The sequence below is a fragment of the Erinaceus europaeus genome, chromosome 4 (genome assembly GCF_950295315.1).
Source record: "Erinaceus europaeus chromosome 4, mEriEur2.1, whole genome shotgun sequence".
Classification (NCBI taxonomy): Eukaryota; Metazoa; Chordata; class Mammalia; order Eulipotyphla; family Erinaceidae; genus Erinaceus; species Erinaceus europaeus.
Genome location: NC_080165.1, coordinates 116,082,096 through 116,099,329, shown reverse-complemented (window position 1 = coordinate 116,099,329; position 17,234 = coordinate 116,082,096). Strand labels below are relative to the sequence as shown.

At 35.2% G+C, this 17,234-nt stretch overlaps 1 protein-coding gene across 2 annotated transcripts in view; it reads right to left on the bottom strand.

The window, feature by feature from the left end:
- HBS1L (HBS1 like translational GTPase) overlaps positions 1–17,234 on the bottom strand; it is an 86,053-nt gene that overhangs the window by 51,880 nt on the left and 16,939 nt on the right. Inside the window, exon 5 of one of the 2 annotated variants that reach the window (XM_007520033.3) lies at positions 8,440–16,896. The exons of the other annotated variant lie outside the window; for it this stretch is intronic. Within the exon in view, the coding sequence (XP_007520095.1) occupies positions 15,431–16,896 (1,466 nt within the window). The 3' untranslated portion in view covers positions 8,440–15,430. Of the gene's footprint in view, positions 1–8,439; positions 16,897–17,234 lie in introns of those variants that run through there. 2 annotated transcript variants of the gene reach the window in all.

Here is a 17,234-nt window from a genome sequence, read left to right as displayed (position 1 = left end):
GAGTTTCAGTTTTATGAGATGAAAAAATCCTGGAGCCTGATTGCACAACATAGCTGGCCCCGCTAAAGTATAAACTTAAAGGCAATTCTGTTATGGTAAGCCAGTGTATTTTATCACAGTATGAAAGAGAAATTTAATGAAATGCAAAAGATTTAAACAGGTTTGTAGCACATAATTAAAGACAGGCTCCCTTTTTGAATAAAATGCACTGATAGTCAGAAAACATAGAAACTAAGTACAAAAGTGAGGAAGACTTTGGTATTAGAAATTTCTTATTCAGTATGTTGACTCTACCATTTACTAATTATTTTGGTCCAGGGTAAGATGTCATACCCATAAAATTCTCAGATAAAAATCAACACCCAATAAACCATCATTGTGACTATAGAGTGAGATAGCAGACACAGTTCAGTACAGTGTTAGAGTATATTAACTGTTCATTAGTACCATCTACTATTATTATTAAGTGTACTAATATGCTAACAGTACTACACTCTGGATAAAGGGGTCAGGTGTTTCTTATCTTTCTTTGGCTCATTTGAATTTCCAGTTCTACTGAATAAACATTATTATTTCAGCTAAGATTGCAAATGTCACCAAGGTAGTAGTTATAAAAATATTAGGGGGCTAGGTGGTGGCAGACCTGGTTAAGTAATTATAGTTCCAGGAGCAAGGACCTGGGTTCAAGCCCCCGTTCCCCATGTGTAGCGATGAAACTTCATGAGAGGTGAAGCATTTCTGCAGGTGTCTCTTTCTCCCTATCTCCCCCTGCTCTCTTAATTTCTCTGTCCTATCGAAGAACACAGAGAGAAAAAAAAAAAAAAAGGCCACCAAGAGCAGTGGACTCATAGTGCCAGCACCAAGCCCCAGTAATAACCCTAGAGGCAAAAAAATAAATTAAATTCCTTGCAATTTTTAATCAAATAGAATTGTTGCTGAAATAATAAATCAAAGACTACAAAGTGGTTTAAAATTAAAAGGATATCACTTCCTAAGCCTTATTTGGAAGGCTTTAGAAATTGATGTAATTATATATTGATGGCAAGGTTCCTGGTTAAGTAGTATTAGAATAAAATATTAAAAGTACATTTTAGAGGATCAGTGGCATAATGGTTGAGTGTACCTGCTACAATGTGAAAGGATAAGGGTTCAAGTTCCCAGTCCCCACTGTATGGGGAGGTGGGGAAAACGGCATGGTGGTACAGCAGTGCTGCAGGTGTCTTTCCCTCTTTCTACCTTTCTCTCAATTTCTCTGTCTCTATAAATTAAATATTTTGGAGGGGGATTATCAATAAGAGACATCTCAGCAAATGCTAAGTGAGGTTAAACTATTACAGTATAAAACTGTTGTAATATATAACACCAAAAAGAGTGCTGGGGAGATACCACAGAAACAATGCATAGGACTTGTAAACAAGAGGCCAGGTCCAATCCCTAGCACCATCAGTAGTCAAAGGTGAGTACCGAGCTGGTTAAAAAACAAATAAAATAAGAATGCTGAAGTTCAGTACAACTGTTTGAGCTACAATTTGCCTCCTAATTAATACCTGTGCCAAATAAGGTAAATTATTTTTGAGACTGCTTTACTTCTAGCTATGGCATAGATCTGAGTAATGACCATGAAAAATGTACACATACACACACACATACACACACATAATTTCTCTTACTGTTCCTTGAGAGGTTGCAGTTCTCAGAATACTCTACACATAGTTTCAAAGAACACAAGTAATTTGTTCATAGTATAAACACCTAACTCTATCCACTACACCTATTAAGTCGACTCAATCACTGAGGGGTAAAGAAAGCTCTAAAAAAAAAAAACATGGGGACGGGCAGGGAGTAGATAGCATAATGGCTATGCAAAGAGATTCTCATGCCTGAGGCTCCAAAGTCCCATGTTCAAATTCAATCCCCCTGCACCACCTTAAGCCAGAGCTGAGCAGTGCAGTGGTAGGGAGGGAAAAAAAAGGAAGGAAGGAAGGAAGGAAGGAAGGAAGGAAGGAAGGAAGGAAGGAAGGAAGGAAGGAAAAAACATAGGGGCAGAGGTGGTGGTGCACCTGGTTGAGTGCAAATGTTAGAATGCACAAGGACCTGGGTTCAAGCCCCTGGTTCCCACTTGCAAGGGAAGAACTTTCCAAGTGGTGAAACAGTGCTACAGGTATCTCTCTGTTTCTCTCTCCCTATCACCCTCTTACCTCTCAATTTCTGGCTGCTTCTATCCAATAAATAAATAAAGATCATTATTTAAAAAAAAAAAAGGAAAAAACATGGCTTAAATCAAAATCTGGAAGCAACCCAGGTGTCCAACAACAGATGAGTAGGTAAGCTGTAGTATATATACACAAAGGAATACTACTCAGCTATTAAAAATGATTTCACTTTCTTCACCTCATCTTAGATGGATCTTGATGGAATCATGTTAAGTGAGATAAATCAGAAAAAGAAGGATGAAATAGGATGAACTCATGTATAGACAGAAGTTGAAAATACTACCATGATGCCAACCTGTCTTCCTTGTGCAGACAACTTCACCAGTGTGTCCTGGAACACCCCTCTCCAGAGCCCTGCCCCACTAGGGAAAGGTATGGATCGACTTCTAAACATCCAGAAGAGAAACAATTACAGAAGCCGGACCTATGACCTTCTGTGCCCCATATCTTTTTGGTCTATACTCCCAGAGACATAAAGAATAGGGAAGCTTCCAGTAGAGGGCATGGGATATGGCATGCTGATGGTGGGAGTTATGTGAATTGTGCCCTTCTTATCCCACAATCTTGTCTATCAGTATCAAATCACTAATAATAATAATAAATATAAATAAAAGGAGAGAGAAGCTGAAAAATAAGAAAACACAAAGCAGAACTTGGACTGGAGTTGACGTATTGCACCAAAGTAAAACACTCTGGGTTAGAGGTGGCATGGGATGGGGGTGTGGGTTTCAGGTCCTGGAACACAATGGCAGAGGAGAATCAAGAGGGGTTGAATTGTTATGTGGAAAACTGAGAAGTGTTACACAGGTACAAATTACTGCATTTTACAGTTGACTATAAACCATTAAAACCCAATAAAGAAATATATATATATATATATATATATAGACAGAGAGGGAGAGATTAAACATGTCTTCAACAACTACTAAACTTGTCTGATAAAAAGTGACTTGAGGGCATTAGGAGATGGGTCAGTGGTAAAGTGTCACATGGATGAAATTCTGATCCCTGACACCACAAGAGAGCAACAAGAACTCCATGAATGGTAGAGCAGTGTCTTGTGCTTGTGCTTTTTTATACTAAAAACAGAAGGGAAAAAAAAAAAAAATGGTTGTAGAAGTGGTTCCTGTTAATAAGCATGTGTTAGACCTGCATTTTATTTGTTTAATAGCTTTATTTGCTATCTCCCCCCATTCTATGCCTTGCTAAAAGCTTTAGTAATGCTTAGTATGTACCAAGCTCTCAAAAAAGTCTTAAAAGGAGTTATGGTTGTCTTAAATGAAACAAGGTGGTCTCTACAATTAAATCTAAACTAGTTATGGTTTCTTTGGTTATAAAAAGGTAATTAGGATTAAAAGAAAACTCTACATTTAACATTCATGTAATTTCTAATGTGGTACTATCTGTGAAGAAGATAAGCTGTTTTGAGAGTCTAGAGCAAATTATTTTTAAATAAGGCAATTAGTGTTTCAGTTTTTCCAGTGTAGGTGGGTATACAAAAAGAATCCGAGGACATATCTGAGAACATTCTGAACTACTTAAATTTCTTCACTGAAACAAACCACTTCCTTTCAAAAGGCCACATAATTGTAGAGTAGACAGCCAATAAATTCTGGTTTTCTGTTCAAGTATAAAATTCTTCTAATCACTTGAATTAGTGATAATTTCAAAGAAAAATGTATTTCAGAAGGAACATGATAAAATTATAAATATGCATTTTAAACTTCCTCCAATAATGAATTTTAAAAATTAAAATAGATTTCAAATACATTAAGCAAAAGTTAGTATAAATTTAGAAATTGTTTGAAACACCTGATATGAATAATTTTTCTTTGTGACAAGACTATTCAAATTAATAACACATTTCTAGGGGTAAGGACAAAAGTCCCAAAATAAAACTTTAACCTGAAAATGGGAAAAAGAGATATCAATCCCACTTAAGTATCTAATATCGGGACCAGTGGTGGCACATCTACTTAAGCACACACATCACAATGCACAAGAAGCCAGGTTCAAGCCCCTGGTCCCCACCAGCATGGAAAAAGCTTCATGAGTGGTAAAGTAGGGCTGCAAGTGTCTGAATGTCTCTTTCCCTATCTCCCCCTATCTTTTCAATTTCTCTGTCTCTATCCAATAATAAATAAATAAATAAAATGATTAAAAATCTGGTTATCATTTCAGGTAATAATGAAAGAGATAAACACAAGAAATCTTTCTAGCTCCAGTTTTATTTTTTTAGTTTCATACACATACTCGACATACTCTAAGGAACTAATTTCCATTAATACCAGTATCTGATAAGCATCATTCAAATATAGTTATAAATAATTATGTATAGCAATGGTATACAGATATGCCATATAAAGGTTAATAGACACTACAGAACAAGAAAAAGAATACTAGAATATGACTATATTCTCATTCTGTAAAATCAGATGTAATTTTCTAAATTCACTTTAGGGACACAGCATAGTGTTTATGCAAATATATTCTCATGCCTGAGGCTCTGAGATCCCAGGTTCATATCCCAACACCACCATAAGCCTGAGCTAAGCAATGCTCGCTCGCTCGCTCTCTCTCATGTGTGTGTCACATTAAAACATGTAAAGAAAATATTAAATAAAGAAAAAAGATGGCATTCAAAGGGGAACTATGTATATCAAATTTTATAAATCTATGGACAAGTCTTAAGGCTAAGTGTGTTTATGTCTCAATATTTATAAAGAAAACATTAAATTATACTAAAGAAAAATATGACATTCAAAGGGAAAGTGTATATATATATATACTTTTATAAATATATATATTTAAACTATATATATATATATATATATATATATATATACTTTTATAAATTTTATAAATCTGTGGACATAAATCTTAAGGCTAAAGCTTATCAAAACAGTAGCTCAAATACAGAGTATCAAAGTATATTTTTCCAAAACCTCCAGTATTTTTTTTCTTTTCAGCCTCCAGGGTTATTGCTAGGGGTGAGTGCCTGCACTACTGGAGGCTATTTTTTTCCCTTTTGTTGTCCTTGTTGTTACTGCCGTCATCGTTGCTGAATAGGACAGAAAGAAACAGAGAGAGATGGGGAAGACAGAGAGGGGAAGAGAAAGACACATGCAGACCTGCTTCACTGTTTGTGAATCGACCTCCCCCGTAGATGGGGAGCCAGGGGCCCCAACTGGGATCTTTACTGCACTTAACCTGCTGTGCTACCCCCGGCCCCCAGCTCCAGCATTTTTAAGAAACCAATTCTCATCATGACCTCATTAATATATTCACTACTTTATTGTGAGACAATGCAAATATCAATCTTAAGAAGTATATAAATGTTAAACCTAGATTACAGGATTCCTTCCTGGATATATAGACAATAAATTTTTCCTTAATGTCTACTTATTTAGATCAACTGTTAAATCAGAATAGAACAAGTGTTTAAAAAAAAAAAAAAAGCTTCAGTGGGAATAGATTCAAACACACATCACACAATATCCATTGTGTTGAAACTATTTCTCGTCTAAGTTAAACAAACAAATTGTAAGATTCTTCTGCTAAAAAGTTCTCTCACAAACAAACAAAAAACTACATGTATTTTAATTTTTGGTTGAAAAAAATTGTCTGTAGTACTCAGTTTTAGTTTTGAGAATATTTTCTCCTATAGCAGGTTTAAAAAAATGTCATTGGGGAAAAACAAAACAAAACACCCTCTGGAAGAGGGGGAGGGAAGAGAAGGGAGTAAGGGAGGGAAGAGGAGAGATGAGAGGAGGTGAAGAGAGAAGGCATGGGAAGAGAAGGGGGAGGGGAGGGAAGAGGATAGGATAAAAGGATAATAAAAACAAGGGCAGTGGGTTGAGGGGAGGGTTCAGGTCCTGGAACATGATGGCAGAGGATCTAGTGGGGGTTGTATTGTTATGTGGAAAACTGGGAAATGCAATGCATGTACAAACTGTTGCATTTACTGTCAACTGGCCTGTAAGACATTAACCCAAAAAAAGAAATAAAAATAAAAATAACACGGCCAAAAAAAACTGAAAGTAAAGCCAGCAGAGTTTAGGGAAAAAATAAAGAGGGGGTGAAACACTACTAGAAAAATAAAATCCGTATTATAAGTAGCAGCAGTATCTGGCTAGGTTGCAACCTACAATAATAGAAAAGGGTACACTCATGTGTGTATATATATACTCTATAAAAGAGACACTCATAGGCTCCTGTGCTGAATATGAGCCTCAGATCAAATCGATGAGGTTTACAGTCAACAATATTTATATGCATTTCCCATATTTGGGAGCCACTCTTCCCTGATCCAGCTTTCTAGCCCTTTTTTTTCCCAGCCATGACATCATCTCCTCAGACAATAACCTGGGCCCACCTGGATATCAGATGTCGGGCTCAGGCAAAAACTAATGAAGTCATGGGCCCCTTGGAATATACCTAAAATAGACCTACTAGCTATTTCTAAAACGGTGACTCCAAATCTTCATTTGCAATACTGCAGCCTTTAGGCTCAGGATTAATCAACAATTTGTATGGCTTTATATGTTAGCTTTTTTTCTACCACCAGGTTTCAGATGCTATCATGATGTCAACCAAACTTCCCTGGACAGATGCCCCCCCCCCCCCCCAATGTGTCCTAGAGCTCTGCTTCCTCAGAGCCCTGCCCCACTAGAGAAAAAGAGAGACAAGCAGGAGTATGGATCGACCTGTCAATGCCCATGTTCAGCGGGTAAGCAATTATAGAAGGCAAACCTTCCACTTTCTGCATCCCATGGTTACCCTGGATCCATACTCCCAGAGGGTTAAAGAATAGGAAAGCTATCAGGAGAGGGGATGGGATACAGAGCTCTGGTGGTGGGAATTGTATCCCTATTATCCTATGGTCTTGTCAGTGTTTCCATTTTATAAATAAATCAATTAAAAATAAAATAAAGAGACATTCAAGACTACTACTTGTCAACTACAGTACAATTATTGACACATAATCACTTACAAAGTCATGACTTAGGAAATATTTCATACATGAATACTAGGGAGAGAATACAGAGGTGAATACAGAAGTTAAAGAAAAATAAGAGAAAATAAAGTCATAATCATGAGAAATCAATCTTTTAAAATTAAGATTGGTTTAAAACTAAATACATGTTGTGGGGAGAATAAAATGAAAATGCTATGTATCATGACAATAAGTAAAATGACTATAAATGTCAGGAGATAAAGGGAGAGAGGAGGCAAATATAAAAATGTATAATTCAGTAAAGTTAGCTTTGAAAGTCAAGGCTCTGTAGCTAGTTTTTTGTTTTTTTTTTAAGATTTTATTTATTTACCAGGGGGCTGGGTGGTGGTGCACTTGGTTAAGCGCACATGCTACAGTGCACAAGGGCCTGGATTCGAGCCCCCAGTCCCCACCTTCAGGGGGAAAGCTTTGAGAGTGGTGAAGCAGGTCTGTAGGTGTCTTTCTGTCTCTCTCCCTCTCTAGCTTCCCTCCTCCTCTCAATTTCTGGCTGTCTCTATCCAATAAATAAATAAATAAAGATAATAAAAAAATTATTTAAAAAATTATTAATGAGAAAGATAGGAGGGGGAGAGAGAGAGAGAGAGAGAGAGAGAGAACCAGCATCACTCAGGTATATGTGCTCCTGGGGATCGAACTCAGGACCTTATGCTTGAGAGTCCAGTGCCTTAGCCACTGCGCCACCTCCCAGACCACTGTAGCTAGTTGTTTAAAGTTAATTCTGGTAACAGTTTTAAAATATTATAAAAGAATTAAGGAAAGCACCTTAAGCACTTAAAACAGCATATCAATAAGAAGAGATGGTAAAATAAATGTTATATCTCTTCATTCAAACTTAGATCAACACATTACTTAATGTCTGCAATTTAATTTTTTTCCCCAATTTGCTTGTTTACTGGTAAGAGACAGGGAGAACTGAAAACAAGAGATACCTATAGCATTGCTACAGGTGGAGCCCAGAAGGCTTGAACCCAGGTCTCTGCACACAGTAATACCTACACTCTGCCGGATAAGTGATGGTTAAGCCATCACTTGGGCTGAGGAATTTTTTTTTAATTTTAAATTATGTTATTACAAAATTTCAAATTATGGAAAGATATATATAAAATCCTAACAAATACAAACCATCTATCAAAATATGCATACATAAAAGACCTTTTTTGTTGTTGTTCATTACCAGGGCTTCACAGCTCTGAGCCATTTTTTTCAGAAAGAGATACAGAGAAAGACAAAGATATCATGCACCAAAATTCCTTCCAGTGGAAAGCCAGGCTAGAATCTGGGTCAGTATGACAAAGCAGGTATATTATCCAGGTGACTTATCTTGCAAGTCTCCAAACCTCAGTAGTTTCTAATATAAAACATCTATCAATAGGAAAAGACTTTTTTTTTTTTTTTTACCTCCAGGGTTATTGCTGGGGCTTGGTGGTTGCACTACAAATCCACTGCTCCTGGTGGCCATTTTTGTTGATGTTGGACAGGACAGAGAGTATTTGGCAGAGGAGGGAAAGACAGAGAGGGGAGAGAAAGACACCTGCAGATCTGCTTCACTACTCCCTTTTTGTGGGGAACCCAGGGCTCGAAACAGGATCCTTGTGAAGCTCCTTGAGCTTCATACTACGTATATTTAACCCAGTTAAATGCTACCGCCTGCTCACCTTCCTTTTTTTTCTAATGAGTGGGGATCAGAGGTCCTGCTGACACAAGAGCAGGCAGAACTCAAAATGCTTTTTCCATAATAACATTAAATGCTAATTTTTCAGTTGGCAATTTTTGTATGGTCCAAGAATGATATTATTATCTCAGTGGTTCTTGACAGAAAAAAGGCTAATCTACCTCTGTTTTTCTTTTTAATTTTATTTATTCATTAATGAGAAAGATAGGAGGAGAGAGACCCTGAAAGAACCAGACATCACTCTAGTACATGTGCTGCCGGGAATTGAACTCAGGACCTGCTGCTTGAGAATCCAATGCTTTATCCACTGCACCACTTCCCGGACCACCCTACCTCTGTTTTAAAACAAAATAATGAAAACATAAAAAATAAATAAATAAATAAATAAATAAATAAATAAATGACTCAAGTTCAAGACAGTGAAAGAAACAGCATGGATGCCCCCCAAAACAAAGTCAGATAGCAGCAAATGAAATGTTACTTTAACAAACTGAATTAAAAAACAAGCTAAAAAGAATTTCACATTAACAAAAACTTAAAAAGACACAGAAAGATGATGCATCTTTAATATATCCAAAGAAACTGAGCAAACCTGTATAATAAAAGGATGAAATAAAAAAATGCAAGTATCTATTTCAAACTTACTTGCCTCAGACTACACTCAATCAAATAAACATAATTTAATAAGATACTAAACTCTGATGTGAACACTTTTTAAAAAATAACATCTTCTATTTCCAACAGACTTGTACTTTTGAAAAGTGCCTATAGAAGCATTCTAAAACTACACTGGACAACAAAGAAAATCTCCATTAGAAATTTTAAAGTACCATTAACTATGGGGCTAGAATTCTGACTAAATAAGGAATGTTCACTTTGGAATAATTAGAAATAACAGTGAATAATAAAATGCTTACAGGGGGTTTTCAAATGGCACAACCTTATTATGGAATCTTACCATTTTAAAAAGAATGAGGTAAATATTAGGGAAAATCGGCAAGATGTTTTAGTGATGCAGAAACAAAAATATTATCTAACCACTTATATTAAAATATATGTGAGGCCCCACCTGCAGAGGAGTCACTTCACGGGCGGTGAAGCAGGTCTGCAGGTGTCTATCTTTCTCTCCCCGTCTCTGTCTTCCCCTCCTCTCTCCATTTCTCTGTCCTATCCAACAACAACCACATCAATAACAATAATAACTACAACAATAAAACAAAAGCAACAAAAGGGAAAATAAATAAATATTTAAAAAAGAAAAAATATATATATGTGAGGGTCTGGCAGCAGTGCACTAGACTGAGCACATGTGTTAACATGTGCAAGGAGCTAGGTTCAAGCCCTATCTCCCCACCTGCAGGAAGCTTCACTAGTAGTAAAGCAAGCACTACAGGTGTCTCCCTCTCTGTCTTCCCACCCCCACTCAATTTCTCTCTGTTCTATCCAATAAAGAAGGAAAAATGGATGCCAGGAGCAGAGGGTTCATCGCGCAGGCACCAAGCTCCAGTGATAACCCTGGTAGCAATAAACAAATAAAAAAATTAAATTATATGTGCTAGGATATTGTAGTAAACACATGAAATTCCAAGGAAAAGGGATCAGTGTATGAAAAAGAAGAAATGGCTTTGATTTTACATGGGACTGCAATGAAAAGAATACAGTGTACTACTAGTACATGCCAAGTCCCCCTTATTCTAGAATTGGGAGTAAAGTAATATATAAACTACAACTTGAAATGAATAAACACAAGGATAAGAAGTGTGTGGGGGCAAGTACTATATAAGCAGGAGACTCATAATAGGTATTAAGGCAGACTTTTTAAGTGTGGGTGAGGGGATGCAAAAACACAAACCAGTCTCAAGATATGTTATAAAATAAATTAGCTTCTAGAAATTGTTTTGAAAGATATAAAGAAAACCAACAGGGCAGGAGGGATAGCATAATGGTAATGCAAACAGATTCTCATGCCTGAGGTTTCACAGTGCCAGATTCAGTCACACCACCATATGCCAGAACTGAACAGTGCTGATAAAAAAATTAAAAAATAACAATAATAAAGAAAGCAGATAAATATTTAAACAGTCCTGCAAAAAACTAATGAACATAACAAATGAAGTAGAGGCCAGTGATGAACTAATGAACATAACAAATGAAGTAGGGGCCTCTAAGAGTAGTACTTAAGTGCTAGTTAGTGTCCCAAAGTACAAAGCACCTGTGATCTGCCTTACAAATAAAAGATGTGTTAAGATTAAGTTTGTCCAGACATGAGGACACACTGTTGACCATGAGTTAAATGCTAATAGAGAAAATATAAAATATGCATATATTAATAAAGTATTATGTAAGGCTATGGACTGATTGGGTGGTAAAAATGTTGTCATCAGAGGATCAAAGCAATTGCATTTCCTCTAATAGTAATGATTCAAAACCTGCTAAGTCAGTCTTGGTATATTTTGTTCAGTATTCACAAGTTTATCATTTTAGGCAACATAAATGCTACCAATGATAGGAATCTACTGGGTTGTCAGAAAAATCATGATATAGGAGGTAGGAATTTAGATCAGAAAGACAAAGACGTCAGCTCTGGAGACTACAACAAGTACAGTTATATGTCTAAGTAGTCATACTACCCACTCCAATCAGACCTTTGTTCATTTTGGTATATCTTCTACAACTCAAATGATGCTCTCCTTTAAGTGATAAAATGTAAACCAAAAATATATACTTCAACTTCAGAAAGATGTTATTGCTTTTACTCACTGCCATCTTTGCAATAGTATCACCAATATTCACAAAAACCTTTAATTCAGTAACACTTCCAACTAAGTCCCAAACAATGTGGGGGGGGGGGGGAGTTACCTTTTAGAAAGCAAGAAATCAGGGGATAGGTGATGGCACTTCTGATTGAGCACACATTATTACCACGTGCAAGGACTCAGGTTCAAACCCCTGGTTCCACTTGCAGAGGGGAAGCTTCACGAGTGGTGAAGCAGTACTGCCAGTGTCTCTCTCTCCCTCTCTTCCTTCCCCCTCAATTTCTGTTTCTATCAAAGAGATAAATAAATGAATAAACAGGTAAAATTAGGAATAATTCTAAATAAATCTCTTAGATGAAATTCTTCACCACCAGTACTCTGTTCATAGTTGCATAAAGCAGTAGCTGCATAAGTTATGCACCATTCTAAAATATCAAGTTTGTATAAAAAAAAATCCTAATGGATAAATGGACATGTTTTAGAATGATTTAAGAAGTTCTCAAAATCATAATTTATTTCAATGTAGTTTTATACAAAAATGTGACACTTAAAATGACAAATTTTATATACCCAAAAAATAAATTTACAATAAAAATTGATTAAATCTTACATGATCACATGAATATGGACTTTTTTTATTCCCTTGTGTTGCCCTTGTTGGAATATAGATTTTTTTTTACATTAACAAACTTATTAATCTCACCACCCCCCTAATCTGGTCAACTTGTTCATATACATTCTATCATTTATGAAGTAATAGAAAAAATTTCTAAGAACTTCAACTAAGTTTGAAACTAAATATATATGCTTGTGAACAGAAAACTTACACTCAAAATATAGTTACATACTTGTTCATTGGCAGTGATTCCAATATAAATCCAGGATCAACTTAAGAAGCAATCACACATATAAGAATCCAATAGTTTTTCTTTTAACAATGTTTATCCTAATACTGTTTCCTTTTACACGCAAAGAAAAGCACTGTTCTACTTTTGTCCTGATGTGACTACTAGTTGCAAGACTTCCCACTGACTACTACAAATTAAATATGAGATACTGGGAATAGGTATTACTGCTTATCTAAGAAGAAAAGGGTGAGATAAAAGCTCTAGAAAGAAGGATTCAAAACTAAGAAGAGTGAGAATGAAAGTTGCTAATAGTAAACAGGAAAAAGAATGTAAAGCGAAAGAAAACTTAAGCAATGTGTTCTGAACAGAAATGAAACCCTGCTTCTTGGCCTTAATGATAAAGCCATAATCAATGTCAAATAAAGAACTTAAAAGGCAAAAGGATAAAGCCTCCATGAACATTAGATCTTTTAGTAAGGGAGAAAAAAAGGGGGGGGAGGGAGAGAGAAAAGCCATCACCTTAAATTTCTTTTGTATTTTATATAATTGAGGATACAATTATAGTATTATTTCTCAAGCAAATTACTAAGACACTTGATTATAACAAAAATTAAAATGGTTTTGTGGAGGGTGAGGTGTATTAACAACTATCTCGAGGAGCTGTGAACTGAAGGCCCACAATAACAACAATCTGTAACTTAACATTTACTCACTAAAGTGGCGTTAAAGTTGAAAAAAAATTAAAGTAGCTTTGAAGCATTTAGAACTAAGATGGCAAAAGGCAAAAGGGTGGGGTTCTTTTTGATTCTACCTTCTTAATCTGAGACCGACAGTTCCTTAGTCAACAGAGCGAGTGCATGTCGTGTACAAAAGCAGGAGCTATCAAGGGGAAACAGCTAAACGCTATTGCCTTCATCCTACAATACAGAATTTTTCCTTCAAAGAAATAATTTATTCAGTTTGTTACAACCCGAATTATCAATAAAGGGAAATATGAGGCATTCCACAAGACCTACAGTAAGGCCTAAGAATATATATTCACACTTGAAAAGTCAACGTGTTATAAGAGAAGACAAAAGTAGCTGTATCACTGTTCCTTTAATATGGGTTAAGTAAATAGCTGCAGACTCATGCAAAACAGACAATTTGTTTAGTATTATGAATATATCAAGCTTATCATCAGTTCATACAAACTTCGAGTACAGTTTACTTTCTAAGTTGGAAACTGCCTATATATAAATCTAGTTGGTGAGTCATAGACTTGACAGCTCAAAATTACTAAAATGTTAAGATTCAACACTAGAACAAAGTCAGCCATTGGGTTAATATAAAGTTTAAAATGGATCATAAAATATAACTTGTGATTTATAGGACCTAAGCATTATAAGGAATGCACAGTTTTTGACTAGACTAAAAAAACCTGAGACATCACAAGAACTTCTTTAGGCAAGAACAATGAAGACATAATGCTAACAAGTGTTCCCACCAAAACACTAAATTAAAAAAATACAATACACACCAAACCCAATAATACTGTTACTGGAATGTCATAATAAAAATGAACAGAAACAAGATACATAAAAAAATTATCTAATTCATGGCAAAGTAGCTGCCAGAGGAAAACACTTCCCAGGAAAACATAACCCATCTATTTTACTTTCACTAAGAAGTAACAATTTATATACAATTTTTAACCAAAAAAAAAAATTAATAATAGCATCCCTGTATGCAGATGACCAATGACCACAGTCCCTAACTAGCAATTTTCCTTGTTATTCCTGATTGTAAAAAAAAAAAAAAAATCATGAACTATACATTCAAGTTTGTCAGATATTATTCTTAGAACTACCAGCTCCTTTCATTCTATTCATTTCTTTAAGGCAATGATTCTCAAACCTTAGGGTCTGTTTGAAAATATACAATCCAAAGGATATCCCTCAAAAATTGATTACCACATCTGAAGTGAAGTCACAGTATCTATGTTTCAAAAAATTCTCTCTGCTATTCTAACTGACAGTAGAGGATCACTGCTTTAAGAGATTAACTACATTCTTGGCATTCTGATTAGATGCAGCCTTATTTGTTCTGTAATGGCTAAAACTTTGTCAGTATAGTACATAAAGGTGTCAGTAGAAAAGAGGAAAACTCCATCATTTATTACAGTAAAAAGTTGTATAAAAGACCTGATCAAATAAATTGTCTATACAAAGAACATGCAACCATACTTGAAAACACTTTCTAGGTATTTATTTTAAAGTGTGTACTTAAGACAAATGGCTCCTAAAATGCATAAAAAAATAGATTATTTATTAGTTCAGCTTTAATATTTACATGGTCCCTTAAAGGATCTCCATTTTATTATCATCAAAAAATGTAATTCAGTCACTTCTACCATCCTCATAAAAGTCAGGAAGTTCAAGAGTTTCTAATAGGAAAAAAAATAGTATTCACTTACAAAAAAATAATGAAACTGGGAATGATAGTACTAATATTTTAAAATATAGTTATGTCTTAGTTATACTATGTCGCATAGCCTAAGAAAAAAATTCATCACTAAGGTATAACAGGCCCAAGTCAAAGCATTTTTGTTTAAGAATAAAAACCAAAAAATAATAAAAATATCTTACTGTAAAAATTTATAAAATTGAATGCTTCAACAAAAATATCTGAGGTTTTATTTCACAATATTGAGTTTTCTTATGCACTCTGTAAACATGCACCCATTATAGGATGTCAAAGTCAGTTATCACTAATTGTAAAAAATTTTCAGTGCAAAAATAGATATTAACTAAAATTGTTAACTGACTTAAGACAATGCTGTATAAAAATCACAACTTAAATCCCATAATATAAAGCAAATCTAGAGACTTTAAATTAATTTCAAATAAAAAGCTTTACAACAGTTATCAAGTTGCCTTTTGTTACTATTCTCTAGTAAAAACTTTCTTTTGGTTAGCTTTTACAATGTCATCAGGAGATGCTGATTTGAAGTCAAAGGGTGTTATTGCTGTAAGAGGACTTATTTCTTTGTCCTTGACATCTTGAACTTGTCTACTGTACAGAAAAGTCTTATAGAGGTCAAGAGTGCGTCGCTTGCAGCTTTTCAATGGGTAACGAAGACACAGTGTTGAAGCAAAAGCTGAAGGTTTAGCAGCAAGGGCCTTGGTCCAAGAAAGAGAGAAAGGTGATTTCCTTGTCAGAGGGTCTTTACTGCTTTTCTTATCCTTAGCGGAACTGGAATTTTTTCCTAATTTTGAATTTACAAGTTTGGTTCCTAATATTGGAGAAAGTGGTTGATCTATTACAGGTTTTGGAACAAAATTGGGGTTTTTTATAAGGACACTCAGGTCAATATCTGAATCTATTCCAGGTGAACTGATTTCAGATAAACTGAATTTAAAGGGATCTTTCTTAATCTGTGAATTGTCTATGTCAATTGTTTCTGCAATCAAATCAGAGAGTGACAGATTCTCAAGGTCTCGTGTAGGAGAAGGTTTACAAAATGCCAAAGATGACAGAGATCCTGTTAATTCTGACACTCCAGTTGGAGAATGACACCGATTTGCTAGTTGTGACAAAGGAAAGGACCCCAAACTTAGATCTGTGAAACTGGTAGATGACTGGTTACAAATAGCGGATAAAGGAAAGCATTGGCTTGGATTATTTTCTTTGTGTTCCTGAAGCAGTTCAGCTAGGGATGGATTTTCACATTGGGAAAACTGTAAACTGTCTTTTTTTAAAATGTAATTCTTGGCACGCTTTTCAACTGAAGAAACATTTCCAATATCAGTCATTTTACTAGCATTTAAGTTATGAAGAGCTGTATTTTCCAATGAGTCAGTTAGGTTCAAAGGATGGTTTAAACTTTCTAAGCTGTTCTGAAGTGGAATGGCTTGTAAATCAGGTAGTGAGTTATTTTGATTAAGGACAGAATTGTTGGGTGTTGTGTTCTTTACCATTAAAGATTTTAAATCTGGTATTCCTTTGAATGCAGAATCATCTTTGGAAACACATTCAGATGCATGAGATCTTAACAAATCAGCATCTTGGTTCTTTGAAAGTAAACCTTCCAGACTGTCTGTAGCTAATAACCTAACTGTTGACTGTTTATAAGAATTTCTTGGCACATCATCCATGAGGTCAACTAGTGACAGCCCTTTTGTTAACTTACATGATTCTAGTTCCTTTTCACTTTTAGGTCTGTCAAGTTTCTTTTTTTTATGGAATAAATAGTGACTTGGTACAACTGAAGAATTATGATGTAATCCGTATTTTGCTACTGGGCTAGAAAAATCAAGTGGTTTGCCACTGTATTCCATATGGTTTACAGATTGAGGACAAGAGCTCTCAACATTATCAGCTGAAATTTCAGAGGAAGATAATAAGACGCCTTACCTTACAAGAGCCATTAGGTTTCAGACGAACAGGTTGACATATGCAGAAGACAATCACAGCAACCAAAAAGAAACATGAAATGAGGCATTTAATTACTAAATGTTTCTCATAATCATGACAAAAGTTATAAAGTGATACTTGTTCATATTTAATGTGAACACTATAAAACAATAGCTAAAAGACTTAACTTTCTTACACTCATATAAAATGACATGTAAAATACTTTGTTCACTGAATATTCAAATGTAAATACTAAGTCAAAATTCTAGTTTACACAAATCTTAAAAGTGCACAGTTTTAGTACACTTTAAATTAGTCAAGGTTGCCCCAAAC